Source organism: Mauremys mutica, chromosome 4 (genome assembly GCF_020497125.1).
Source record: "Mauremys mutica isolate MM-2020 ecotype Southern chromosome 4, ASM2049712v1, whole genome shotgun sequence".
In the NCBI taxonomy this organism is placed as follows: Eukaryota; Metazoa; Chordata; order Testudines; family Geoemydidae; genus Mauremys; species Mauremys mutica.
The window spans coordinates 157692144-157715384 of NC_059075.1; the positions used below are offsets into that span (position 1 = coordinate 157692144).

A 23241-nucleotide genomic window follows, 5' to 3' on the forward strand; every position below is an offset into this window, starting at 1 on the left:
CCTCCCTCTCCCCCTGGCTCCTCCCACCAGCCCCAGACTCCTCCCACCAGCCCCTCCCTCTCCCCACCTTCCCCCTGGCTCCTCCCACCAGCCCCTCCCTCTCCCCACCTTCCCCTGGCTCCTCCCACCAGCCCCTCCCTCTCCCCGACTCCTCCTCCAGCCCCCCCCCAGCCCCGGTTCTCCTTCGGGTCCGATTCAGACGCCGGTCTTTTTGCATTTGGCGCTAGCCCCGCCCCTTCGGTCAGGCCGACCAATCAGGAGCGCCGGATGGGGCGGGCGCACGCGCAGCGGCTGGGCGGGGGCGTTGGAGCCGAGCCGAACTCGGGGAGAGCGCTTGAGGGGCGGGCGCACGCGCTTGGGGCGGGGGGGCCGTTAAGACTCATCGCAGTGGCGCATGCGTACTGAGAGGGTGGTGTACGCTTTCGAGCGGTGAGTAGAAACAGCGCATGCGCAAACAGCAGGGCTGGGGCAAACAGTATGGCGCATGCGCACTGAAGAAACACAAAGACGGCGCCGCTGAGCAGGGCGCGCGACCTAGCCGACTTTGAAGGAGGCGCATGCGCAATGAGGCGCAGACGCTCTCGGTGCGGGCTCCGTCGCTCATGCGCGTGGTAAGGCGCGGGTGGCGCACGCGCAGTGAAGGGACCTGACCAGAGGCTTCACAAAATGGCGGCGGGGGCCTGGGTTGCCTGGCAGTCAATGGCTGAGATGTGACCCCCCCAGCTGCCCTTGGGAGCCCCAGTGTGGGCCTGGCCGGGACGGAGCCCCCAGCAGGGTCGGTTGGGGCGAGCCCCAAGATGGCCGCCACCTCGGCATGAACATCAGGGGCCACTGCCAAGATGGCTGCCACGGCGCCACAAGCCTGGCTGAGCCCCAAGGTGGCCTCTGCGTTGGCAGGACTGGCAGGTGGTGGGCCCCAAGATGGCCGCCACGTTGGCATGAGCCCCAAGATGGCCTCTGCGTTGGCAGGACTGGCAGGTGGCGGGCCCCAAGATGGCCGCCACGTTGGCATGAGCCCCAAGATGGCCGCCACGTTGGCATGAGCCCCAAGATGGCCTCTGTGTTGGCATGACTGGCAGGTGGCGGGCCCCAAGATGGCCGCCACGTTGGCATGAGCCCCAAGATGGCTGCCACGTTGGCATGAGCCCCAAGATGGCCTCTGCGTTGGCAGGACTGGCAGGTGGCGGGCCCCAAGATGGCCGCCACGTTGGCATGAGCCCCAAGATGGCCGCCACGTTGGCATGAGCCCCAAGATGGCCTCTGTGTTGGCATGACTGGCAGGTGGCGGGCCCCAAGATGGCCGCCACGTTGGCATGAGCCCCAAGATGGCCGCCACGTTGGCATGAGCCCCAAGATGGCCTCTGCGTTGGCAGGACTGGCAGGTGGCGGGCCCCAAGATGGCCGCCACGTTGGCATGAGCCCCAAGATGGCTGCCACGTTGGCATGAGCCCCAAGATGGCCTCTGCGTTGGCATGACTGGCAGGTGGCAGGCCCCAAGATGGCCGCCACGTTGCCATGAGCCCCAAGATGGCCGCCACGTTGCCCTGAGCCCCAAGATGGCCACTGCATTGACATGACTGGCAGGTGGCGAGCCCCTAAATGGCCACAGTGTTGGTGCAACTGGCATCGAAGCTCAGGGCTGTTATTGTAGGGTCGCCACTGAACCCTTTGTTGTCATAGTGCCCCCGAAAAGCACCAGCACTGACTGCTGGCTTGTTATTGTAGAGTCTCCAGCCATGCTCTAACCATTGACTCTCCCCTTGCAGCCTGGTCCTCTCCTGCCATGGAGGCCGCGGCCGTGGAGGAGGGCGAGGTGACCTCTGGGATGCAGTCCCTGGTGGTGGAGGATGCCCCGGAACTGGTGCCGGCTGCAGCGGAGGACGACAGGCCAGCGCCGGAAGAGGCGGAGGAGCAGGGGCAGGAGGAGGAGGCTGGGTGGTGTGTCCCCTGCAGCGACGAGGAGCTGGAGGCCCCAGAGGCCTGGATGCCGCCGCCTGAGGAGATCAGACGCCTCTACGAGCAGATTGCTGCCGAGGGCACCCTGCCGCTCCAGGCCGAGATCCTGCCCCGCAGGGCCCCCACCCCTGAGCCCGACAGCGAGGAGGAGGAGAGATCCGATGGGCAGCCCGAGAGCGAAGAGGAGGAGGAGGAGAAGTGAGCGCAGGCCTGGGCTAGCAGGGGCTGCAGGTCGGGGTGAGGGGCGCTGGTAGGGCTGGAGGGGGGCAGGGCTGGGCTAGCTGGGGGCTGCGGGTCGGGATGAGGGGCGCTGGCAGGGGCTGTGGGTCGGGGTGAGGGGCACTGGCAGAGCTGGGGGTGGGGGCAGGGCTGGGCTGGCAGGGGCTGCGGGTCGGGGTGAGGGGCGCTGGCAGGGGCTGCGGGGTGGGGTGAGGGGCACAGGCAGAGCTGGGGGTGGGGGCAGGGCTGGGCTGGCAGGGGCTGTGGGTCGGGGTGAGGGGCACTGGCAGAGCTGGGGGTGGGGGCAGGGCTGGGCTGGCAGGGGCTGCGGGTCGGGATGAGGGGCGCTGGCAGGGGCTGTGGGTCGGGGTGAGGGGCACCGGCAGAGCTGGGGGTGGGGGCAGGGCAGGGCAGGGCTGGGCTGGCAGGGGCTGCGGGTCGGGGTGAGGGGCACCGGCAGAGCTGGGGGTGGGGGCAGGGCTGGGCTGGCAGGGGCTGCAGGTTGGCGCTGGCAGAGCTGGGCAGGGCAGGGCAGGAGACTGCGGCTGGCGCTGTCCCTTCCCCTGCATTGAGGCTTTAACCCCTTGGCTCTCTCTGCTCCAGGCCCCACGTCCCGACCGAGTTTGACTTTGACGATGAGCCTGTGACGCCCAAGAACCCCCTGATTGATCGCAGGAGAACAGCAGGTAGGAACAGAGCTGGGGAGAGAACCCAGGAGTCCTGACTCCCAGCCCCCCCCCGAGCGGGGTCCTGACGCTCCCTCCCCCCGCAGGCGGCTCGCGCAGCCAGAAGCGGGAGGCCCGGCTGGACAAGGTGCTGTCGGACATGAAGCGGCACAAGAAGCTGGAGGAGCAGATCCTGCGCACGGGCCGCGACCTCTTCCAGCTGGGCAGGGAGGAGGCGCCGTCCCCACAGCGCCCCGCGGGGCTCTTCCTGCGCCAGCGCAAGTACTGACCGCCGGGCCGGGGGGGTCCCAGCATCCTCCGGGCTGCACCAGGCTGCTTGGGGGACGGAGACGGACGGACAGTGGGGTCAGCCGGTGGGGCACGGGGCCGTTCCGATCCGGCTCCAGGGCAGGGGAATGGGGCCCACAGCTTTCAGGATCTCAGCACAGCCGCCTCCATCACACCTATGGCTCCGCCCCCTCTGGGGGCTGGCGAAGCAGGAAATCCCCCCCCCCCCCCCGTGTTGCCCGGAGGGGGCAAAATCTACAGCCTGGGGGTGGAGGGAAGGGCCTGTCCAGTGTTTCTGCTGCAATAAATGTGTTTCTCGCCCTGTGGCGTCACCTTTCTTCTGCCCGGTTCATGCTGAGCTGAGGCCTCAAGCTTCCCCCAACCAGGCCCCTAGTGCCAGACACTCTGCCCCAAAGCGGGGGGGGGGGGGCTCTCTACAGGTGTGAGGCTTGGGACTCTTGTAGGCCCTACATAAACACCACCTTGACAGAGCCTGCAGGTGGTGCAGCAGGGGGGCCTCCCTGGGACCTGTGCCACAGGGGGGGTGTCTGAATCGGGCCTTCCTGAGGGGCGGGGCCCCGTGGCTCAGGAGTGTTTTGCAGACGTGGCCACCCTGGGCACTCAGGTGGCAGGATCCTGTTCCTCCAGGAGGCGGGACAGTGCAAGGGTGTGTGAACCCTGGCATTCTGCCAGAAGAGGTAAGGACTTGCTGTATTGTCATCAGGGCTGGAGGTGGGACTTCCTGTATTGCTATCGAGGCAGGCGGTGGGACTTCGTTACCTATGCAGGAGGAGGCGGGACTTCCTGTATTGCCACAGGGGCAGGAGGTGGGACCTCCTCTGCCCACAGGCTGCTCCTCCCAGGAGAAGGGCTGAACTGTTTTGTCGTTCCCTGCTGGGCCGTGTCCTCACAGGCTTTGTGTCTCCTTGTCCAATCAGGGCAGGATACTGGCAGTGAGGCAATGCATCCCCCTCGCCTGAGGCCTCCCGCCCCACGGGGCTCGGGTGCAGGGGGGTGCGGTACTGGCTCAGAGCCCATCCGCAGCGGGGCGAGCGGGGAGGGGGGCAGGGACAGAGCAGTTGGGGGGGAGGAGTAGGGGGGGTCGAGATCCCTCTAGGCCCCAATCCTGAGTTGAGGCGCGCTGGGCCCCTTGCTACAGCAGGGCTTGTGGTGGGGAGTTCCCCAGGGGCCGGGCCCAGCCCACAGCCCGGCCGCCCTGCCCCTGGGGGCAGATTGTCCTCAAGACGCCCCCCGAGCCAGCCAGCACATTGGGGGCCACTGCCCTCCGGACCCCCAAACCCAGAGACAAAGGCCAGCAGACCCCGCCCTCACCCCCTGCCTTTACCCAGAGCTGTTCCTCGCCCTCCGGACGCCTGGGTCCACCCGGCCCTGCCGGTGCCCCTCACTGCCGACCCGCAGCCCCTGCCACCCCAGCCCTGCCGGTGCCCCTCACTGCCGACCCGCAGCCCCTGCCACCCCAGCCCTGCCGGTGCCCCTCACTGCCGACCCGCAGCCCCTGCCAGCCCAGCCCCGCCGGTGCCCCTCACTCCCGACCCGCAGCCCCTGCCAGCCCAGCCCTGCCCCCCCCCAGCCCTGCCGGTGCCCCTCACTGCCGACCCGCAGCCCCTGCCAGCCCAGCCCTGCCGGTGCCCCTCACTCCCGACCCGCAGCCCCTGCCAGCCCAGCCCTGCCCCCCCCAGCCCTGCCGGTGCCCCTCACTCCCGACCCGCAGCCCCTGCCAGCCCAGCCCTGCCACCCCCAGCACTGCCGGTGCCCCTCACTCCCGACCCGCAGCCCCTGCCAGCCCAGCCCTGCCCCCCCCAGCCCTGCCGGTGCCCCTCACTCCCGACCCGCAGCCCCTGCCAGCCCAGCCCTGCCCCCCCCAGCCCTGCCGGTGCCCCTCACTCCCGACCCGCAGCCCCTGCCAGCCCAGCCCTGCCCGCCCCAGCTCTGCCGGTGCCCCTCACTCCCGACCCGCAGCCCCTGCCAGCCCAGCCCTGCCCCCCCCAGCTCTGCCGGTGCCCCTCACTCCCGACCCGCAGCCCCTGCCAGCCCAGCCCCCCCAGCTCTGCCAGTGCCCCTCAGTCCCGACCCGCAGCCCCTGCCGGTGCCCCTCACTCCCGACCCGCAGCCCTAGTCTCTCCCTGGGAGCCTGGTGACTCAGGTGCCCCCTGTGGCTGCGCTCGGTGCGTGGGGGCAGCAGCAGCTTCGTGACTCCCTGGGGGGGGGGGCGGGATGGGGGCTGATGTGGGGGTGGAGAGAGACTTCAACCTGTTACCACCTGGGCCGGGGGGGGGCAGCGCTCCCCCTCCCCCATGACAGGCCCCCTGCCCCTGAGCCAGCCAGCGCCACCCTGTGGCCAGGTGGGGCCGGTGCTCCCTGGAGGGGCCAGGGCGGCTGGAGGCAGCGGGGAACCCGGAAGCTGCCCCCCCCCCGTCTCCTTTCTGTGTCAGCAGCTGACGCACGGTCCCCCCCGCGCCCCCGCATCCCGTCACCATGGCAACCCATTGTTACCTCCAACGCAGCCGGGGCCGGGGGGGCCCAGCGTATATAGGGCCCTGGGCCGGAGCGAAGGCCCCAGCGCTGGGCCGGCCTGGGGAGCCAGGAGCACCCCCTCTTCCTTCCCCAGAGCCCAGCGGAGTGGAGCAGGCACCTGCCAGGTGAGGGGGCACCCGCAGCCCAGTTCTCCCACAGGGTCAGTAGAGGGGATGGGGTGAATTGGGGGGCCGGCTAGTGGGGTAATGTTTGGGGGGTGATGGGGGATTGTGGGGGCAGCGGGGGATGGAAAGGGGGGTGCATTGGGGTTGTGGATGGGGGGTGCAAGGGGAATTGGGATCAGTTGGATTCTGGGGGCAGGGGATTGTTGGGGTGCCGGGGGGTGCTGGGTTCCCTGACAAAAGTGGGGAGTACTTGGAAAGCCCCTGCCCCACAGAGACTATGCCAGCCTCCCCCTCCCCTGCTGGGGGCTGCGGGTCGGGAGTGAGGGGCACCGGCAGGGCTGGGGGGGGCAGGGCTGCAGGTCGGGAGTGAGGGGCACCGGCAGGGCTGGGGGGGGCAGGGGCTGCGGGTCGGGAGTGAGGGGCACCGGCAGGGCTGGGGGGGGCAGGGGCTGCGGGTCGGGAGTGAGGGGCACCGGCAGGGCTGGGGGGGGCAGGGGCTGCGGGTCGGGAGTGAGGGGCACCTGCAGGGCTGGGGGGGCGGGGGGGCTGCGGGTCGGGAGTGAGGGGCACCGGCCGGGCTGCGGGTCGGGAGTGTGGGGCACCTGCAGAGCTGGGGGGGGCGGGGGGGCTACGGGTCGGGAGTGAGGGGCACCGGCAGAGCTGGGGGGGGCGGGGGGGGTAGGGGTCGGGAGTGAGGGGCACCTGCAGGGCTGGGGGGGCGGGGGGGCTGCGGGTCGGGAGTGAGGGGCACCGGCGGGGTCGGGGGGGGCTGCGGGTCGGGAGTGAGGGGCACCGGCGGGGCTGGGGCGGGGGGGCTACGGGACAGGAGTGAGGGGCACCGGCGGGGGCGGGGGGCTGCGGCTCGGGAGTGAGGGGCACCGGCGGGGCTGGGGGGCTGCGGGTCGGGAGTGAGGGGCACCGGCGGGGCTGGGGCGGGGGGGCTACGGGTCAGGAGTGAGGGGCACCGGCGGGGGCGGGGGGGCTGCGGCTCGGGAGTGAGGGGCACCGGCGGGGCTGGGGGGGGCGGGGGCTGCGGGTCGGGAGTGAGGGGCACCGGCGGGGGCGGGGGGGCTGCGGGTCGGGAGTGAGGGGCACCGGCGGGGCTGGGGGGGGCGGGGGCTGCGGGTCGGGAGTGAGGGGCACCGGCGGGGGCGGGGGGGCTGCGGGTCGGGAGTGAGGGGCACCGGCAGGGCTGGGGGGGGGTCTGGCTGTCGTGCTCTGGCCCTTTAAGGGGCGGGCCCATCTCCCCCCCTCCCATTTTCTCCATCCCTTTTTCTGCGCATCAGCCTCTCCCGCCCCCCCAGCCCAGACCCGGATGCCTGGGTTCCGCGGCGGGACGGAGGCGGCCGCCCCGCTGCCCCCCTAGCTGCCCCGGGGAGGGGCCGCCCCGCTGGAGCGAGGTAGGAGCCCCCGGCGGGGGGGGGGCGGGACTCTTCCCCCCCAAGATCCCGCCCCATTTCCTCCCTGCAGCCCCCACAGCGGGGGCGTCGGGCGGAGCCGGGGGGGTCTCGCCTAAGGAAGTGGGGGCGGACCCAGGCGTCCGGCGGTGGGTGGGGCAGGATCGTCAGGCCCCCGCCCTGGAGAAATGGGGGGGGGTGGCTCGAGAACGTTCGAAACCTGCCCCCCCCTCTGGGGAGGGGGATGGGAAGGGATGGAGACAGGTGGGGCCTGGGCCCTCCAGGGTGGGGGGCTGGGACCTGGGGCCCAACCCCCCCTTAACGCCCCCCCTTTCTCTCCCCCCAGCTGGCCCCCATGTACGCCGACGCCTCCACCATGAACTTCCGGACCCCCGGCTTCTTCCGGCGCAGCGCCCCCCCCGCGGCGAAGCCGGCCCCCGGGGCCCCCCCGGCCTCGGCGCTGGGGGGCATCGCCCAGATCTCGCCCTGCCTCTACCTGTGCAGCGGCAACGCGGCCGCCAACCGGCAGCTGGTGGCGGCCCGGGCCGTGACCTGCGTGGTGAACGCCACCCTGGAGATCCCCAACGCCAACTGGCCCGACATCGAGTACGTCAAGGTGCCGGTGCCCGACCTGCCCCACGCGCCCCTGGGCCTCTACTTCGACTCGGTGGCCGACCGCATCCACCAGACGGGCAAGCGCAACGGGCGCACCCTGGTGCACTGCGTGGCGGGCGTGAGCCGCTCGGCCTCGCTCTGCATCGCCTACCTCATGAAGTACCATCGCCTCAGCCTGCTGGACGCCCACCAGTGGGTGCGGAGCCGGCGGCCCGTGGTGCGGCCCAACGCCGGCTTCTGGCGCCAGCTCATCGAGTACGAGCGGCGGCTCTTCGGCAAGACCACGGTGCACATGGTGCCCTCGCCGCTCGGGCCGCTGCCCGACGTCTACGAGCCGGAGACCCGCGGCCTGGTGCCCCTCTGGAGCTGCAGATAGGGGGCCCCGCTCGGCGCCCAGCCGGGGCAGACCCCACGCCAGGGGGCGCCAGAGACGCTATTTGCCCCTGGAGGAGGGATTCGGGGGCAGCTGCCCCACCCTGGGACCGGCTCGGCGGGGGGGGCAGAGGTTGTCCCACAAAAGGGCATTTTCTAACCTCAGAGACTTTGGGGGGGGAGGGGGAGGGGGGCTGGCAGAGTCTGAAGCTGTTGGGGGGGGGGAAGAGTCATTGAGCATAACCCCCCCTCCCCCCACATTGTGTGACTCTTCCCCTGGGTGGCCATTTTTGTAGGGCCTACCACAAACACCCTGCTAACCCCCTTCCAATTCACCGCTCCCCCCCCCCCCGGAGAGACGAGATCTCAGCTGCTACCCCCCAGTGGGGGGCATAAGTGGGAGGGGGCAAAGTGTGGGGGGGATCTGCTCTCAGCCTGTCTTCCGCCAGCCCTGTACATAGCGCCAGAGCTCCAGCTCCGCCCCCACTCCCCTCAATAAACCCCCTTTCCATTACGCCCGGCGCGTCAGCGGGGCTGCCGTGGGGCGGGGGGGGCTCGCAGGCACTGGCTGCAGTGGGGGGTGGGGGAGGTCGGGGGGCTCTGGCCGCAGTGGGGAGGTTCGGGGAGGTTGGGGGGGCTCTGGCCGCAGTGGGGAGGTCGGGGGGGGGCTCTGGCCGCCGTGGGGAGGTTCGGGGAGGTCGGGGGCCTCTGGCCACAGTGGGGGGTCGGGGAGGTTGGGGGGGCTCTGGCCACCGTGGGGAGGTTCAGGGGGCTCTGGCCACAGTGGGGGGTCGGGGAGGTTCAGGGGGCTCTGGCCACAGTGGGGAGGTTCAGGGGGCTCTGGCCACAGTGGGGGGTTGGGGAGGCTGGGGGGGGCTGTGGCCGCCGTGGGGAGGTTTGGGAGGCTGGGGGGGGGCTCTGGCCGCAGTGGGAGGTCGGGGGGGGGCTCTGGCCACAGTGGGGAGGTTCGGGGAGGTTAGGGGGGCTCTGGCCGCAGTGGGAGGTCGGGGGGGGCTCTGGCCACAGTGGGGAGGTTCGGGGGGCTCTGGCCGCAGTGGGGGGTCGGGGGGCTCTGGCCGCAGTGGGGGGTCGGGGGGCCATATGCTCACTTGGGTGCCCCTTAAATAACAAAATTCACTTTATTTTACAATATAAAAAGCGCATAAAACAAAGACATTTACACCGGGGGGTTGGGATGGGGGGTGATTGCCCCCCAAGCCAGGACACATCCAGCCCCCGGCCCCAGTTCACTGCGGGGCCAGCGTGGGAGTGTTCTGGGGTCACCTCTGGCTCCCCTGGGGGCGGGCAGCTGCTGCCCCGGCTCTGCAGGGAGGCCCCTGCTAGTGGCTCAGGGGTCCCCCAACCTCCAGTTTTGGGGTGGCAGGTGGGATCACCCGGAAAGTGCCAGACACCGGGGGGATTCCGAGAGCTTCGCCCCCCCCCGGGGGGAATGGGAGATGGATTTGCCCCATGCAACGGGGTCACTCCCCGACCTGCCCCCCCAAACAACGGGCCCTTCCAAGCAGGGAATGGCGGGGGGGGGGGTTATACCAGGCGCTGCCCCCCAGCCTCAGTCGCTCTCCCCGTCACTGCTGACGACGCCACGGAGGCTGGACCAGTCCACTGGGCGCCGGGCCGGGGGGGCAGCGGGGGGGGTGCTGTACAGGCTCCAGATGTTGCAGCGCCGGGGGCGGCCTGTGGGGAGGGTAGAGGGGGGTCAGCTCCAGAGGGGGGTCCCTGCCCCCCGATCCCCCGCCTCACCCCCCCCCCCCGGATCCACCCCTTAGCCCCATCTCCTGCCCCAGTGATCCACCCCACCCCCGGCTGCTGCCCGGCCCCCCGGCTCCCCCCTCACCGTCCGAGGCGATGATGTTCTCCACGTCCAGCGCTGCCACCTCCGCCGCCTCCTCCCGGCGCAGCCGCAGCGCCCGGCACCGCTCCAGAGAGGGGTTCCCTGGGGGGAGGGGGGGTTACCGGGGGGGCTCTCCCAACTCAGTGCAGGGGCCCCCTTCCCTGTACCCCCCGCCCCCATCCCCATCCCCCCCACCCTGCCTGCCCCCTCCATCCCTATCCCCCACCCCCCCGCCCCCATCCCCATTCCCCCCACCCTGCCTGCCCCCTCCATCCCTATCCCCCAACCCTGCCTGCCCCCTCCATCCCTATCCCCCACCCCCCCGCCCCATCCCCCCACCCTGCCTGCCCCCTCCATCCCTATCCCCCACCCCCCCGTCCCATCCCCCCACCCTGCCTGCCCCCTCCATACCTATCCCCCGCCCCATCCCCCCACCCTGCCTGCCCCCTCCATCCCTATCCCCTCCCACAACCCCCCGGCCCCCTCCACCCGCCCATCCCCAACCCCCTGCCCCCCTCACCCTGCAGCCCAATGGCCTCCAGCTCCCGGCGCAGGACCCTGACCCGCTGCTTGACGGAGCGACACCCGGCCAGCAGCTTCTTGTAGTTCCGCCGCACCCCACACGCCAGGATGTAGCGCTTCAGCCGCCGCACGGCCGGGTGCTCCTCTGCCGGCCCGGCCCCCCCGCTGCCCGGCGCCTGGGGGTGGGGACAGGTTAGAGACAGCCCCCAAGGGGGAGGGGCCTACGGGAAAATCCCGCTTCGTGGGAAAATCAAACAAAATTTTCCCGGGCCCAGCTGGGGGGTGGGGTGGGGTGGTTCCTTTAAAACCTTGTGGGTGGGTTGTTGAATGTCAGAAAACGTCAGCGCTCGACGGCTCCCTTACCCCGGGCCTGGTTTTGTTTTGTTTTTTAAATACAAACTTTTCCACTGGGGGAAATAATAATTCCTGCAGGAAAATTTCATTTCACAAAGTCCAATTTTCTAACTCTCTCCCCCTGCCCCCCCCTTCAAATTGCACTGGGGAAAAAACTGCATTTAATAACATTTCAGTTCAGGTTTTCTCCTTCCTGACTTTTAAAAACGATTTTTGCAGAGAAAAGTTTTTTTAGTGCAATTTCTGTTCAGAATTTCCTTTCCCTGGATTTGAAAACAATTTTTCCACCTGGGGGGCAAGTGAGATTCACATGGCAACGTTGCAGTTCGCAATTTCTCTTTTCTCTGACTACACACAGTAAAATTTCATAAATCAGGTTTTTTTTTCTTTTCACGAAGTACAATTTCAGGCCACAATTAATTTTTCCTGAATTTTAAAACAATTTTTCCACAGGGGGAAAAAATGAATGTAGCAAAAATTTAATTCCATAGTTTGTCCTTTTTTTCCTAACTTTTAAAACAATTTTCCACTGGAAAAAAATGAGCTGAAATTTTTCTACAATTTCTTGTTTTAAAAAAACAGTTAAAAAAATACATGCAATAAAATTTAACTTTACAACTTTTCACCACTTTTATATTGTTTTTTTTCCTGGAGAAAGACAATGAATTTAGTGCAATTTCAGTCCTCAAGCCTTTTCCCCCAGTTGTCAGACACATTTTTCACGGGAAAAATAATTCACAGAGCCAGAATTTCACTTCACAATTTCTTGGGGGTTTTGGAAATTTTAAAACAATTTTCCACTGGAAAAAACAAGGTAGGAAAATTTCAGTTCAATTTCTTTGTTCCTTTTAGTGACTTAAAATAAATAATTTGCATTAGGAGAAAAAAGGGATTTAATCGAATTTCAGTTCACGTTTCCTCTCTCGGGACATTTAAAACAATTTTGCCAGAAGAAAAAAAATTCATTCAGTGCAATTACAGTTGGTAATTCCTTTTTGTAGGTGCCCTTGGGTAGCCGTCCCGGATGCCTGGGTCCCATGCCCCATCCCAGGCTCTGGGGGCACTGCAGGACCCCCTAATGGAGCCGTCCCAGACGCCTGGGTCCCCCCCTCACCTTTCCCTTCTTGCGCCGGGAGCCTGGGTTGGGGCTGCTGTTCTCATCCTGCGCGGAGGACGATGACGAAGAGTCTTCATCTGTCTCAGAGCTGCCCCTCTGCCTCGCCTGCGCCTTCCCCCCCCCCTCCTCCTCCTCCTCCTCCTCGCTGCCCCGCTCGGCCTTCCTCCCTCCCTTCTTCCCCGTCTCCTTCCTGCTCGCACCCTCCTCTTCCTCGCTCCCCGATTCCTCCTCACTCTGGGCCTTCGTCCTCCTCTTCCTGCTGCCCACTTCCTCGGCCTCGCTGTCACTCCTCCGCTCCACCTTCTTCATTCCCGGCTTCCGGCTCGCACCCTCCTCTGACTCGCTCCCCGATTCCTCCTCACTGTCACTCCATCTCCCTGCCTTCCTCCTTCCCTCCTTCCCTGCCCCTTTTCTGCCCTGCCCCTTCTCATCCACCTCGGCGTCGCTCCCCCGAGCCTTCATCCTCCCCTTCTCCTCGCTGTCCCCCCCCTCCTCACGATCACTCCTCCACTTGCTCTTCCTCGGTCCTGTCTGCTTCTGCCGCGTACACTCCTCTCCCTGCACTGGCGAGTCGCTCCCCGATTCCTCCTCCGTCTGAGCTGTGACCCCCCCCTTCTGCTCCCCACAGTCACCCCTCCGCTCTGCCTCTCTCGCCCGCTGCTCCTGCGCCTCGGCTCCCTCTGTTCCCCTCCATGGGGGCTGCTTCCTTCCCTCCTTCCTGGCTGCCCATTCAGAGTTGCTCTCTCTGCTGGTGCCACCCCGGTCAGGTGTGTCCTCTGCTCCAGAGTCCCCCTCGTCCTCACACGATCCCGTGGGCCTGGATTTCCCAGCATCCTCGGCAGGAGCCAGTTTTGGCTTCCTCGAATCAATCCCAGAATCCTCCCCGTCAGAACTGGCCTCTGGAAACCAGATGGGAAACAAGGGGTTAACCGAGGGCTGGGACACAGAGAGGGGCTGGGACACGGGGGGGGCTGGGCACACGGGGACCCCTCGCCCGGCGCTGGGACGCAGCCCCTCTGGGCCGGGGGGGGCTGGGCACATGGGGACCCCTCGCCCGGCGCTGGGACGCAGCCCCTCTGGGCCGGGGGGGGCTGGGCACACGGGGACCCCTCGCCCGGCGCTGGGACGCGGCCCCTCTGGGCCGGGGGGGGCTGGGCACACGGGGACCCCTCGCCCGGCGCTGGGACGCAGCCCCTCTGGGCCGGGGGGGGCTGGGCACATGGGGACCCCTCGCCCGGCGCTGGGACGCAGCCCCTCTGGGGCGGGGGGGGGGCTGGGCACACAGGGACCCGGCGCTGGGACGCAGCCGCCCATGGGGCCGGGGGGGGGGGGCGGGGCACACGGGGACCCCTCACCCGGCGCTGGGACGCGGCCCCTCTAGGGCGGGGGGGGGGCACCTGCTCACCAGAACCCTGATCCAGTCGCTGCTTCTTTCTGGCCGTGTCCTCGGGGCCGCCTGACGGCTCGGAGCTGCTGTGGGGTCGCTTCTGAGCCCCGGCTTGAGGAGCATCCCAGGGGCTCTTGGGGCTCGGGGACCCCCCTTCGGAACTGGAATCATCCAGCTGCTGGGGCAGCCAATGCGGTTACACAGGGAGCCCGTCCCCACCGAGCCCCCCCCCCCTCCCCGCCAACCACCCCCCCACCTGCATTCTCAGCAGTTCCTCCTTCACCAGCTCCTTGAGCAGCTCCTTCTCCTCCCGCCCCAGGCTCTCCCGGCCCACGTGCGCCAGATACTTCCTCCGCACCATGGCCAGCGTCAGCACCCTGCGGGCACAGGGAGAGGGGTTAGAGAACCCAGGCGTCCGGGCTCCGGCCCCCTGCTCTAACCCACGGAACCCGCCCCTCCCAGAGAACCCAGGGGTCCGGGCTCCCAGAATCCTTTGCTCCCCCCACCAGACCCCTAGAGAACCCAGGGGTCCGGGCTCCCAGAATCCTTTGCTCCCCCCACCAGACCCCTAGAGAACCCAGGGGTCCGGGCTCCCAGAATCCTTTGCTCCCCCCACCAGACCCCTAGAGAACCCAGGGGTCCGGGCTCCCAGAATCCTTTGCTCCCCCCACCAGACCCCTAGAGAACCCAGGGGTCCGGGCTCCCAGAATCCTTTGCTCCTCCCACCAGACCCCTAGAGAACCCAGGTGTCCGAGCTCCCAGAATCCTTTGCTCCCCGCACCAGACCCCTAGAGAACCCAGGTGTCCGGGCCTGGGGGCACCTGAGGTCCGGGCTGCCCTGGAAGAGCCCGCGAGTGAAGTCCCGCATCTCCTGCTCCGCAGCCATCGCCCCGCTGCGTCTTTCCCGCCTCCTGAACCGATCCGGCCACCGTAGCGCGAGGCGTGGCGCTGCCCGGTAACGGGCCAATGGGGAGCTCGGGGGCCGCAGGGGCTGATGGGAGGTGTGGCGCTGCCCCGGGAACGGGCCAATGGGGAGCTCGGGGGCCGCAGGGGCTGATGGGAGGCGTGGCGCTGCCCGGTAACGGGCCAATGGGGAGCTCGGGGGCCGCAGGGGCTGATGGGAGGTGTGGCGCTGCCCCGGGAACGGGCCAATGGGGAGCTCGACGGCCGCAGGGGCTGATGGGAGGTGTGGCGCTGCCCCGGGAACGGGCCAATGGGGAGCTCGGGGGCCGCAGGGGCCGATGGGAGGGGTGGCGCTGCCTGGTAACGGGCCAATGGGGAGCTCGGGGGCCGCAGGGGCTGATGGGAGGCGTGGCGCTGCCCGGTAACGGGCCAATGGGGAGCTCGGGGGCCGCAGGGGCTGATGGGAGGCGTGGCGCTGCCCCGGGAACGGGCCAATGGGGAGCTCGGGGGCCGCAGGGGCTGATGGGAGGCGTGGCGCTGCCCCGGGAACGGGCCAAGGGGAGCTCGGGGGCCGCAGGGGCGGATGGGAGGTGTGGCGCTGCCCCGGGAACGGGCCAATGGGGAGCTCGGGGGCCGCAGGGGCCGATGGGAGGCGTGGCGCTGCCTGGTAACGGGCCAATGGGGAGCTCGGGGGCCGCAGGGGCCGATGGGAGGCGTGGCGCTGCCTGGTAACGGGCCAATGGGGAGCTCGGGGGCCGCAGGGGCCGATGGGAGGCGTGGCGCAGCTAGGCCCGCCCCCGCGCGGGGGATGCCGGGAGCCGCCGGCGATGAACGGGGGCGAGGCGGAGCCCGGCGGCTACAAGCGGCGCTACCGGGCCCTGAAGCGGCGCCTGAAGCTGCTGATCTACGTGAGGGGGGCGGGGCCCGGGCGGGGGGCGCGCGCGCGCGGGGATGTGGGGGGAGGGGCGGGCCCGGGCTGCGGGGGGGGTGATGGGATGGGGGGGCCGGACCCGGCGCTAACCCCCCGCCCCCCCCCAGGAGCAGGAGTGTTTCCAGGAGGAGCTTCGCAAGGCCCAGAGGAAGCTGCTGAAAGTGTCGCGGGATAAAAGGTAACGGGGGGACCCGCCCCCCCCCCCGGCTGGCAGGGGCTGCGGGTCGGGAGTGAGGGGCACCGGCAGAGCCGGGGGGGCAGGGCTGGGCTGGCAGGGGCTGCGGGTCGGGAGTGAGGGGCACCGGCAGAGCTGGGGGGGGCAGGGCTGGGCTGGCAGGGGCTGCGGGTCGGGAGTGAGGGGCACCGGCAGAGCCGGGGGGGCAGGGCTGGGCTGGCAGGGGCTGCGGGTCGGGAGTGAGGGGCACCGGCAGAGCTGGGGGGGGGGCAGGGCTGGGCTGGCAGGGGCTGCGGGTCGGGAGTGAGGGGCACCGGCAGAGCTGGGGGGGGCAGGGCTGGGCTGGCAGGGGCTGCGGGTCGGGAGTGAGGGGCACCGGCAGAGCTGGGGGGGGGGCAGGGCTGGGCTGGCAGGGGCTGCGGGTCGGGAGTGAGGGGCACCGGCAAAGCTGGGGGGGGGGCAGGGCTGGGCTGGCAGGGGCGGCGGGTCGGGAGTGAGGGGCACCGGCAGAGCGGGCGGGGGCAGGGCTGGGCTGGCAGGGGCTGCGGGTCAGGAGGGAGGGGCACCGGCAGAGCTGGGGGGGGGGCTGGGCTGGCAGGGGCTGCGGGTCGGGAGTGAGGGGCACCGGCAGAGCTGGGGGGCAGGGCTGGGCTGGCAGGTGGCTGCGGGTCGGGAGTGAGGGGCACCGGCAGAGCTGGGGCAGGGCCGGGGGGGCTGCGGGTCGGGAGTGAGGGGCACCAGCGGGGGGGGGCTGTGTGGTGGCGTTTGGGGGTTTCTGACTCTGCAGTTTTTCCCACCCAGCTTCCTCCTGGACCGGCTGCTGCAGCACGAGAACGTGGATGACGAATCCTCAGGTGCTGGGCAGGGGGCGGGGGGGGCCCTCCTGAGCTCAGCCCCTTATTGCCGCCCTGCCCCCTTCCCGTAGCCCCCAAAGCTTTCAGGCCGGGCTGGGGGTGTCACGGAGCCTCCTTTGGTGCCTAGCAAGGTTGGGGGACCCCGGGGAGGTGCCTGACCCCTGGGTCATGGGTGCAGGGGTGTGGAACCGGGTGCAGCTGGGGAGTGGGCCCTGGGGAGTGGGCACGTGGGGGCTGGGTGTGTTGGGGCATTTCAGGGGAGGGCCTAGGCTGTGGAAAGGGGCCACTGGCGGTGCAGGTTGCAGCGGGATTTGGGGGCGTCAGTGAGAGGAAGGGGAAGTGGGGGGCACAGGCACAGGGGGGTTTGGGGGGCTGTGTGTCGGGGAAGGGCTGTGGCTGAGGAGGCCAAGCGATGTCTGTTAATGGGGGGGGCAGTGGGGGTTGAATTGTGGGGGAAGGAGCATAGGCTGTAGGGAGGTTAAAGGGGCCTGGGGGGGGCAGTGAATTGGGACAGACTGGACGCTGGTTCAGAGCAGGCTGTGGGTGCTGAGGGGAGGGGACACAGGGTGCTTTGGGGGCAGCTCTGGGGGTGTCTTCCCCCATTAACCCTCCCCCCGTTGCCCTTCCAGATTCAGAGGCTACAGCCTCCTCAGAGAACAGTGACGGGGAGGGGCCCAAGGGGGCGGAGCCACAGCCGCTGAAGAGGTGAGTATAAGGCCCCGCCTCCCACTGGGGATGGGGTCTGTGCCAGAATCCAACATGGCTGGCCTGGTTTCCTGGGTAGAGCCACCATATTTACTGTGGGCAGTGGATGGGCACGTGCCAGTATGTGACATGTCTGCTCCTGTGGCAACTTCCTGTGTCTCTCTTCCCGCCTCCAGGAAGCGGAGCCCCCAGCTTGGCGGAGCCTCATCCCCATCGTCCTCTGGCCTGTCTCTCCAGGCGACCTCGGGCTTTCCCCTGCAGGGCTCGGGGGCGCCCTCCCCCTACCTAAGCTCAGTGAGTGACCCTTCCACTTTGGGGAATGTGGTGCCAGAATCCAATATGGCCTCCAGACTGGGGCTGTGGGCTGGTGATGTGATCTCTGCCAGTATCCAATATGTCTGCTGTAGCTTCAGGATAGGCCCCATCTTCAGGAAAGGTGATGTCTGTTCCAGTATCCAATATGGCTGTGTGGGCAGAGCTGCCATATTTAATATAGGCAAAGATAGAGCACTGCCAGTATCCAACATGGCTGCCTTGGCTTCAAAGGCAGAGCCCCCATTGGCGTCGGCTGAGTGGGGAGGTGCCACCCCCTCCCTTGCCCCCAATCGCTCCATGGGGGTCACCCACCTTGCCGGTGCAGTTGTTGAGCAATGGGGCTCCGTGGTAAAGCCGGCTGTGGGTGTCGGCTGTCCCATGGGGGGGCGCTGTGGAGTGTGCATTAAGGCAGTGAGCATTGAGGGGGGCATTAGGGGGTGTTCCTTGGTGAGGGTGCGTGGGCGGGGTTGTGTGGTGTTGTCTGGGTGATGGGATATGTGGGGATGCCAGGGATGGTGGTGGGGGTTGGGTGCATTGTGTGTGTGGGGGGGTGGTTGAGAGAGGTGGGGTGTCCATCCTGGAGTGCCCCCCTTCTCTCACTCTGTCACCTTTTCTCCATCTCTCCTGTACTGCCCCCCTCCCCCCTATCCCCAGCTGGCCTCCCCGCCCTAACAGCCCGTTCCCCTCCGAGTACCTGGCACCAGAGCCCTGCGCCCCCCGCCCCGAACGTGCCCGCCCTGAGCGACGGGCCAAGGGCACTCGCAAGTTAAAGGTACCACCTGGCCGGCGGGGAGGAGTATGGGGGTCAGCTGGGGAGGGGTCATGTGTCTGGGGGGAGTGAGGGCATATTTTGGGGGGGTTGGGAGTGAGGGGTCATGCAGGAGTCAAGCCTAGGACATGTGGGCTAGTGGGGAGTTGGTGGCGGGGTTCACGTGTGGGGTGGAGGAGGGAGAGGGTGGGGAGTCAGGAGGAGGGGATGGGGGGTTAGGGGAGAGAGTTCAGGACAGGTGGGGTTTGTGGGGAACATGGAGGGAGGTACTGGGTGGGGGGGGGTGGTCAGCAGCCCCCTCACTTTCCCTCCCATCTCTCCCTTACAGATGTCCCTGACGCCGGCCTCCCATCCCGACTGCTCAGTGGTGGGGGGTCTCCCCTTCTCTTCGCCCCGGGGGGGCCCTCTGGCCCCCCTCTCCTCCAAGCTCCCGCCCCCCACCATCCTCAGCACTGTGCCCCAGCAAATGTTCAGCGACGCAGGGGAAGGGAGTGGCGAAGATCCCCTGGATGGGGATGACGAGCTTGTCATAGATATACCGGAATAGTGGGGGTTGGGGGGCGGCACCCCAGATACACACAACTCAACACTGTGGTGGGGGCCCCCAAGAGGCCCCCCCAGTTTATTTCACATCCATTCCAGTTGCATTAACAGGCTCCAGACATGCAAATTAACCAATTAAACAAGATTTTGGTATAAAAACAGTGCTGTGGCAACTTCAGTGACCCCTGACTGCCCCCCAACTCTCCCTGGCCCCCCTGAAATCCCAGAAGCCCTTAGAAAAAAAGCCATTGAATGAGGCTGGTGGTTTCGGGGGGACCCTCCCGGTGCAAACGACCCTTTTTACAAACCGTTTTGTAAAAAACGGTGCGGAAATAGGATGCTCCTTTAAGAGCGGGGGTGGGATTTTTGACTGCAGACAAAAATTCTTTTTAAAGGGGAAGGTGCTAAAATTCCTCCTTGAAAGGAGGGGTGTGTGGAGGGGACGGAGGGGCTAGTTTCCCACCAATTTGAATACTGTTTTGCATAATATTCTTGCAGCAAGTGACAATTTGCATATGAGGCCCCTCCCCTACATAACAGGATGAGAGGGGTGGAGTCAGTGTCGCCCCTCCCCCAATGTAACCAAACAGCCCCCCCAGACAGACACAGCACGGAGGGGGCGGGTTTCTTACCGCCCCCGTGTAAACATGCAAGAGTCCTCGTGCAAAGGGCCCCGCTCCTTTAAGCAGCAGGCAGGGAGCAGCGGGCCCCAGGGCCAATCAGGGCGCGAAGGCCGAGGATTCTGGGAGCTCATTGGTCAGCGTGTGCCACTGCTCCCAGCGCTGGTCGGGGCTCTGCAGGCAGCCCAGCCAGTGCCGCAGCCGCTCGCCCTTGGAGTCCAGGCCCAGGGTCGCGCCACCTGGGGGGAGAGGGGGTTAGGGGAGCCCCCCTCCGGGCCCTGCCCCACAGAGCCCCATGCCCCACGGAGCCCCGGGCCCAGCCCCCCTGCCCCACAGAGCCCCATGCCTGGCCCTCCGGGCCCAGCCCCCCTGCCCCATGGAGCCCCGGGCCCAGCCCCCCACCAGTCCTCCGCCCCACGGAGCCCCGTGCCTGGGCCTCCGGGCCCAGCCCCCCCTGCCCCACGGAGCCCCGGGCCCAGCCCCCCACCAGTCCTCCACCCCACGGAGCCACGTGCCTGGGCCTCCGGGCCCAGCCCCCCTCCGGTCCCTGCCCCCCCAGTCCCCTGCCCCACAGAGCCCCGTGCCTGGCTCTCCGGGCCCTGCCCCCCCAGTCCCCTGCCCCACGGAGCCCCGTGTCTGGCCCTCCGGGCCCAGCCCCCCCCGCCCCACGGAGCCCCATGCCGGGCCCTCCGGGCCCAGCCCCCCCGCCCCACATCGCCCCGGGCCCAGCCCCCCACCAGTCCTCCACCCCACGGAGCCCCGTGCCTGGGCCTCCGGGCCCAGCCCCCCTCCGGTCCCTGCCCCCCCGCCCCACGGAGCCCCATGCCTGGCTCTCCGGGCCCTGCCCCATGGCATCCCTTACCCTGCCCCATTGGTGCCCCTTCCCCTGTCCCCTGCCCCCCAGCTGAGCCAGCCCGCGCCCCCCTCACCGATGAAGTCGTTGGATTTCCCGATGTCGTAGTCCCAGACTGTGATCTCCAGGGATTTCTGCGCCAGCTCCGACTGGTCGATTTCGTAGAAGAATTCCTGGGGGGGGGAGGAGGTGGTCAGGCCGGGTCCCCCAACAGCCGGGGGCCTTACAGCAAAGTGTAGGGGTGCTCTGGGGCCTCTGCCCCCCCACCTGGAGCCCCACCCCCTGCACCTCGTTATATTCGGGGTTCAGCGTTTTCTTCTTCACGCTCGTTTTGTGCTTCGATTTCTTCTCCATGTCTGGTTTGAGGTACCTGCCCAGAGAGACGCAGGATGAACCCAGGAGTCCTGCCCCCTCTCCCCTGCCAGAGCCCAGAGAGAACCCAGGAGTCCTGCCCTCCCCAGCCACTGTCCCCCCCCCCTCCCCTCCCAGAGCTGGGAGAGAACCCAGGAGTCCTGCAGTTTCCCTAACTCCACCAGAGGGCGCTCTTGCGCTGCGTATGCCTGGTTTAAAGTCAGGACACCGATTTTGGGGGTGGGCCCCACTCCTCCCAGCTCTGCTCCCCGCCGGGCTCCCCACTTTCACCCCCACCCATCCCCTTTCACCCTCCCCCACATGCACCCCAATTTCTCCCAGCTCTGCTCAGCGACCTCCCCCCGTCCGCTTCCCAGTACCCCCAAAGTCTCTGCCCCCCGGGCCCCCTGAATCCCATCCCGCCTTCCCCCCACTGTCCCGCACCCTCTGCCTCCCACCCCTCCTCCCTGTGCCCAGAGCCCCTCCCCTTCCCAGCCCCCCAAACTCCCCACTGCCCATGTTGGCCCCCCCCGGGCCCATCCCCCCAGCTCACGTTTTGACGTAGGGGTCGGAGTAGCCGTTGACGTCCATGGCGGCCAGGTGAGCACAGCGCAGAATTCCCACCAGCAGCCCACGGCGCTCGGAGCTGTACGTCAGCGCCAGCAGGATCCGACCCCGCTCCTCCAGCTCCCACTGCTCCGCCTGCTCCAGCTGTGGGGGTGGGGGGAGCTCGTCACCACCTTCACGCTGCCACTGGGGGGGGACCCAGGTGTCCGGGATGGCTCCCAGGGCCCCCCCAGCGCTCCCAGAGACACAAACAGGGAATGGGACCCAGGCATCCGGCACAGCTCCCAGGGGCCCCCCGGTGCTCCCAGAGACTGGGACGGGAATGGGACCCAGGCATCCGGGACGGCTCCCCAGGGGCTCCGCGGTGCTCCCAGAGCCTGGGACGGGAATGGGACCCAGGCATCCGGGACGGCTCCCCAGGGGTCCCCCCGCGGCACTCCCAGAGCCTGGGACGGGAATGGGACCCAGGCGTCCGGGACGGCTCCCCAGGGGCTCCGCGGTGCTCCCAGTGACACACACGGGATGGGACCCAGGCATCCGGGGAGGGATAACTGGCGTGGGGGGAGGGGTCCTACCTCTCTGAGGTAACAGGAGATTCCTCGCAGTGCGGCCGACATGGCGGATGGGGAGGCCAGCTGGGGAGGGGGAGGGGGAGGCAGCGGGAGAAGGAGAGTCAAAAAACCAGCTCCCTGCATGACAACCCCCCCCCCCCCCCGCACATCTGGAAGGGCAGTGACTGCTATGGCCCAGCTGGGCGATCTCAGGGGCACATCTGGAAGGGCAGTGACTGCTATGGCCCAGCTGGGCAATCTCAGGGGCACATCTGGAAGGGCAGTGACTGCTATGGCCCAGCTGGGCAATCTCGGGGGCACATCTGGAAGGGCAGTGACTGCTATGGCCCAGCTGGGCGATCTCAGGGGCACATCTGGAAGGGCAGTGACTGCTATGGCCCAGCTGGGCGATCTCGGGGGCACATCTGGAAGGGCAGTGACTGCTATGGCCCAGCTGGGCGATCTCAGGGGCACATCTGGAAGGGCAGTGACTGCTATGGCCCAGCTGGGCGATCTCGGGGGCACATCTGGAAGGGCAGTGACTGCTATGGCCCAGCTGGGCGATCTCAGGGGCACATCTGGAAGGGCAGTGACTGCTATGGCCCAGCTGGGCAATCTCGGGGGCACATCTGGAAGGGCAGTGACTGCTATGGCCCAGCTGGGCAATCTCGGGGGCACATCTGGAAGGGCAGTGACTGCTATGGCCCAGCTGGGCAATCTCGGGGGCACATCTGGGAAGGGGCGGGAACACGGTGTATGTTAGAGTTGTGGCCCCGGGGAACAGCTGGAAAAGGAGCAGTGGCTAAAGAACATCTGGCTCTTGCTCTGGGGCACATCTGGAATCGGGCTCATACTGGCACAGGGAGTGGCCACGGAGCACATCTGGGCTTGGGCAGGAGGCAGGCTGCAGCTCTAGAGGGAACAGCTGGACATGGGAGGGCCTCTCGCACATCTGGACCGTCCAGCAGGGCACATCTGGCTGGGGGAGGGGCCGGGGGGTCTCACCGGGATCTGGGGTTCCAGGCAGATGTTGAAATGCTTCTTCTGGGAAGGCTTCAGACGCCGGAGCGGCACCCGGGTCTCCCCGATGAACTCGTTATGGGTCAGCTTGTCCTCGTCACAGACTGAGACCCTGGGGAGAGACGTGGAGTTGGGGGCTGCGGGTCGGGAGTGAGGGGCACCGTGCGGGTCGGGGGCTGCGGGTCGCGGTCGGGAGTGAGGGGCGCCGTGCGGGTCGGGGGGCTGCGGGTCGGGAGTGAGGGGCGCCGTGCGGGTCGGGGGGCTGCGGGTCGGGAGGTGAGGGGCGCCGTGCGGGTCGGGGGGCTGCGGGGTCAGGAGTGAGGGGCGCCGGCTGGGCGGGGCTGGGGGGGCTGCGGGTCGGGAGTGAGGGGCGCCCTGCGGGTCGGGGGGCTGCGGGTCGGGAGTGAGGGGCGCCGTGCGGGTCGGGGGGCTGCGGGGTCAGGAGTGAGGGGCGCCGTGCGGGTCGGGGGGCTGCGGGTCGGGAGTGAGGGGCGCCGTGCGGGTCGGGGGGCTGCGCGGGTCGGGAGTGAGGGGCGCCGTGCGGGTCGGGGGGCTGCGGGTCGGGAGTGAGGGGCGCCGTGCGGGTCGGGGGGCTGCGGGTCGGGGAGTGAGGGGCGCCGTGCGGGTCGGGGGGCTGCGGGGTCGGGAGTGAGGGGCGCCCTGCGGGTCGGGGGCTGCGG

The 23241-nt window shown here is 68.3% G+C and overlaps 5 protein-coding genes across 11 annotated transcripts in view; 3 read left to right on the plus strand and 2 right to left on the minus strand.

Annotated features, from left to right (window-relative positions):
- Window positions 1-448: 448 nt before the first annotated feature.
- On the plus strand, window positions 449-3134 carry PAGR1 (PAXIP1 associated glutamate rich protein 1). Of its 3 annotated transcripts, none has more exons than XM_045013385.1 (4): window positions 449-584; window positions 1767-2154; window positions 2779-2861; window positions 2948-3134. In XM_045013385.1, exons 2-4 carry the CDS (start codon window positions 1784-1786, stop codon window positions 3127-3129), a joined length of 636 nt encoding a protein of 211 aa, XP_044869320.1. In that variant the 5' UTR covers window positions 449-584; window positions 1767-1783; the 3' UTR covers window positions 3130-3134. The 3 variants fall into 3 exon arrangements, with proteins under 3 accessions (XP_044869320.1, XP_044869319.1, XP_044869318.1); XM_045013384.1 differs by having other exon boundaries at window positions 465-611; XM_045013383.1 differs by lacking the exon at window positions 449-584 and adding an exon at window positions 622-775.
- A 493-nt stretch (window positions 3135-3627) lies between these two features.
- On the plus strand, window positions 3628-8686 carry LOC123368501 (dual specificity protein phosphatase 14-like). 4 transcript variants are annotated; one of them, XM_045013346.1, is made up of 3 exons: window positions 3628-3826; window positions 5654-5788; window positions 7532-8686. In XM_045013346.1, the coding sequence occupies exon 3, from the start codon at window positions 7541-7543 to the stop codon at window positions 8174-8176; it is 636 nt and encodes a 211-aa protein (XP_044869281.1). In that variant the 5' UTR covers window positions 3628-3826; window positions 5654-5788; window positions 7532-7540; the 3' UTR covers window positions 8177-8686. The 4 variants fall into 4 exon arrangements, with proteins under 4 accessions (XP_044869281.1, XP_044869280.1, XP_044869278.1 ...); XM_045013345.1 differs by lacking the exon at window positions 5654-5788 and having other exon boundaries at window positions 3700-3826; XM_045013343.1 differs by lacking the exon at window positions 3628-3826 and having other exon boundaries at window positions 5207-5788.
- Window positions 8687-9289: 603 nt separating this feature from the next.
- On the minus strand, window positions 9290-14353 carry LOC123368481 (HIRA-interacting protein 3-like). Of its 2 annotated transcripts, none has more exons than XM_045013312.1 (7): window positions 14226-14353; window positions 13661-13781; window positions 13423-13582; window positions 12015-12916; window positions 10545-10722; window positions 10028-10126; window positions 9290-9867 (listed from the first exon to the last, which is right to left on the minus strand). In XM_045013312.1, the coding sequence occupies exons 1-7, from the start codon at window positions 14288-14290 to the stop codon at window positions 9743-9745; spliced, it is 1650 nt and encodes a 549-aa protein (XP_044869247.1). In that variant the 5' UTR covers window positions 14291-14353; the 3' UTR covers window positions 9290-9742. The 2 variants fall into 2 exon arrangements, with proteins under 2 accessions (XP_044869247.1, XP_044869248.1); XM_045013313.1 differs by having other exon boundaries at window positions 13423-13579; window positions 14226-14312.
- A 707-nt stretch (window positions 14354-15060) lies between these two features.
- LOC123368542 (INO80 complex subunit E-like) lies at window positions 15061-18758 on the plus strand. The gene is made up of 7 exons (XM_045013405.1): window positions 15061-15215; window positions 15346-15416; window positions 16215-16267; window positions 16897-16972; window positions 17149-17266; window positions 17942-18059; window positions 18385-18758. The coding sequence occupies exons 1-6, from the start codon at window positions 15075-15077 to the stop codon at window positions 17957-17959; spliced, it is 477 nt and encodes a 158-aa protein (XP_044869340.1). The 5' UTR covers window positions 15061-15074; the 3' UTR covers window positions 17960-18059; window positions 18385-18758.
- A 296-nt stretch (window positions 18759-19054) lies between these two features.
- Window positions 19055-23241, minus strand: part of LOC123369169 (double C2-like domain-containing protein alpha) — a 4648-nt gene continuing 461 nt past the window's right edge. The window contains exons 2-7 of the mRNA XM_045014529.1: window positions 22547-22673; window positions 21566-21625; window positions 20977-21134; window positions 20361-20442; window positions 20149-20245; window positions 19055-19458 (exon numbers count right to left, since the gene is read on the minus strand). Of these exons, the coding sequence (XP_044870464.1) occupies window positions 19319-19458; window positions 20149-20245; window positions 20361-20442; window positions 20977-21134; window positions 21566-21625; window positions 22547-22673 (664 nt within the window). The 3' untranslated portion in view covers window positions 19055-19318. The remainder of the gene's footprint in view (window positions 19459-20148; window positions 20246-20360; window positions 20443-20976; window positions 21135-21565; window positions 21626-22546; window positions 22674-23241) is intronic.

Bases quoted from the DNA above. Each gene is read 5' to 3' on its own strand.
- PAGR1 (XM_045013385.1), top strand. From the start codon at position 1,784: ATGGAGGCCGCGGCCGTGGAGGAGGGCGAGGTGACCTCTGGGATGCAG. The intron at 2,155-2,778 runs GTGAGCGCAGGC...TCTCTGCTCCAG, and splicing joins GAAGAGGAGGAGGAGGAGAA to GCCCCACGTCCCGACCGAGT. The intron at 2,862-2,947 runs GTAGGAACAGAG...CTCCCCCCGCAG, and splicing joins TGATCGCAGGAGAACAGCAG to GCGGCTCGCGCAGCCAGAAG.
- LOC123368501 (XM_045013343.1), top strand. From the start codon at position 5,444: ATGACAGGCCCCCTGCCCCTGAGCCAGCCAGCGCCACCCTGTGGCCAG. The intron at 5,789-7,531 runs GTGAGGGGGCAC...CTCTCCCCCCAG, and splicing joins GTGGAGCAGGCACCTGCCAG to CTGGCCCCCATGTACGCCGA.
- LOC123368481 (XM_045013312.1), bottom strand. From the start codon at position 14,290: ATGGCTGCGGAGCAGGAGATGCGGGACTTCACTCGCGGGCTCTTCCAG. The intron at 12,917-13,422 runs GTGAGCAGGTGC...TCTGGTTTCCAG, and splicing joins GCGACTGGATCAGGGTTCTG to AGGCCAGTTCTGACGGGGAG. The intron at 9,868-10,027 runs GTGAGGGGGGAG...CCCTCCCCACAG, and splicing joins GAACATCATCGCCTCGGACG to GCCGCCCCCGGCGCTGCAAC.
- LOC123368542 (XM_045013405.1), top strand. From the start codon at position 15,075: ATGGGAGGCGTGGCGCAGCTAGGCCCGCCCCCGCGCGGGGGATGCCGG. The intron at 16,268-16,896 runs GTGCTGGGCAGG...TTGCCCTTCCAG, and splicing joins CGTGGATGACGAATCCTCAG to ATTCAGAGGCTACAGCCTCC. The intron at 16,973-17,148 runs GTGAGTATAAGG...TCCCGCCTCCAG, and splicing joins GAGCCACAGCCGCTGAAGAG to GAAGCGGAGCCCCCAGCTTG.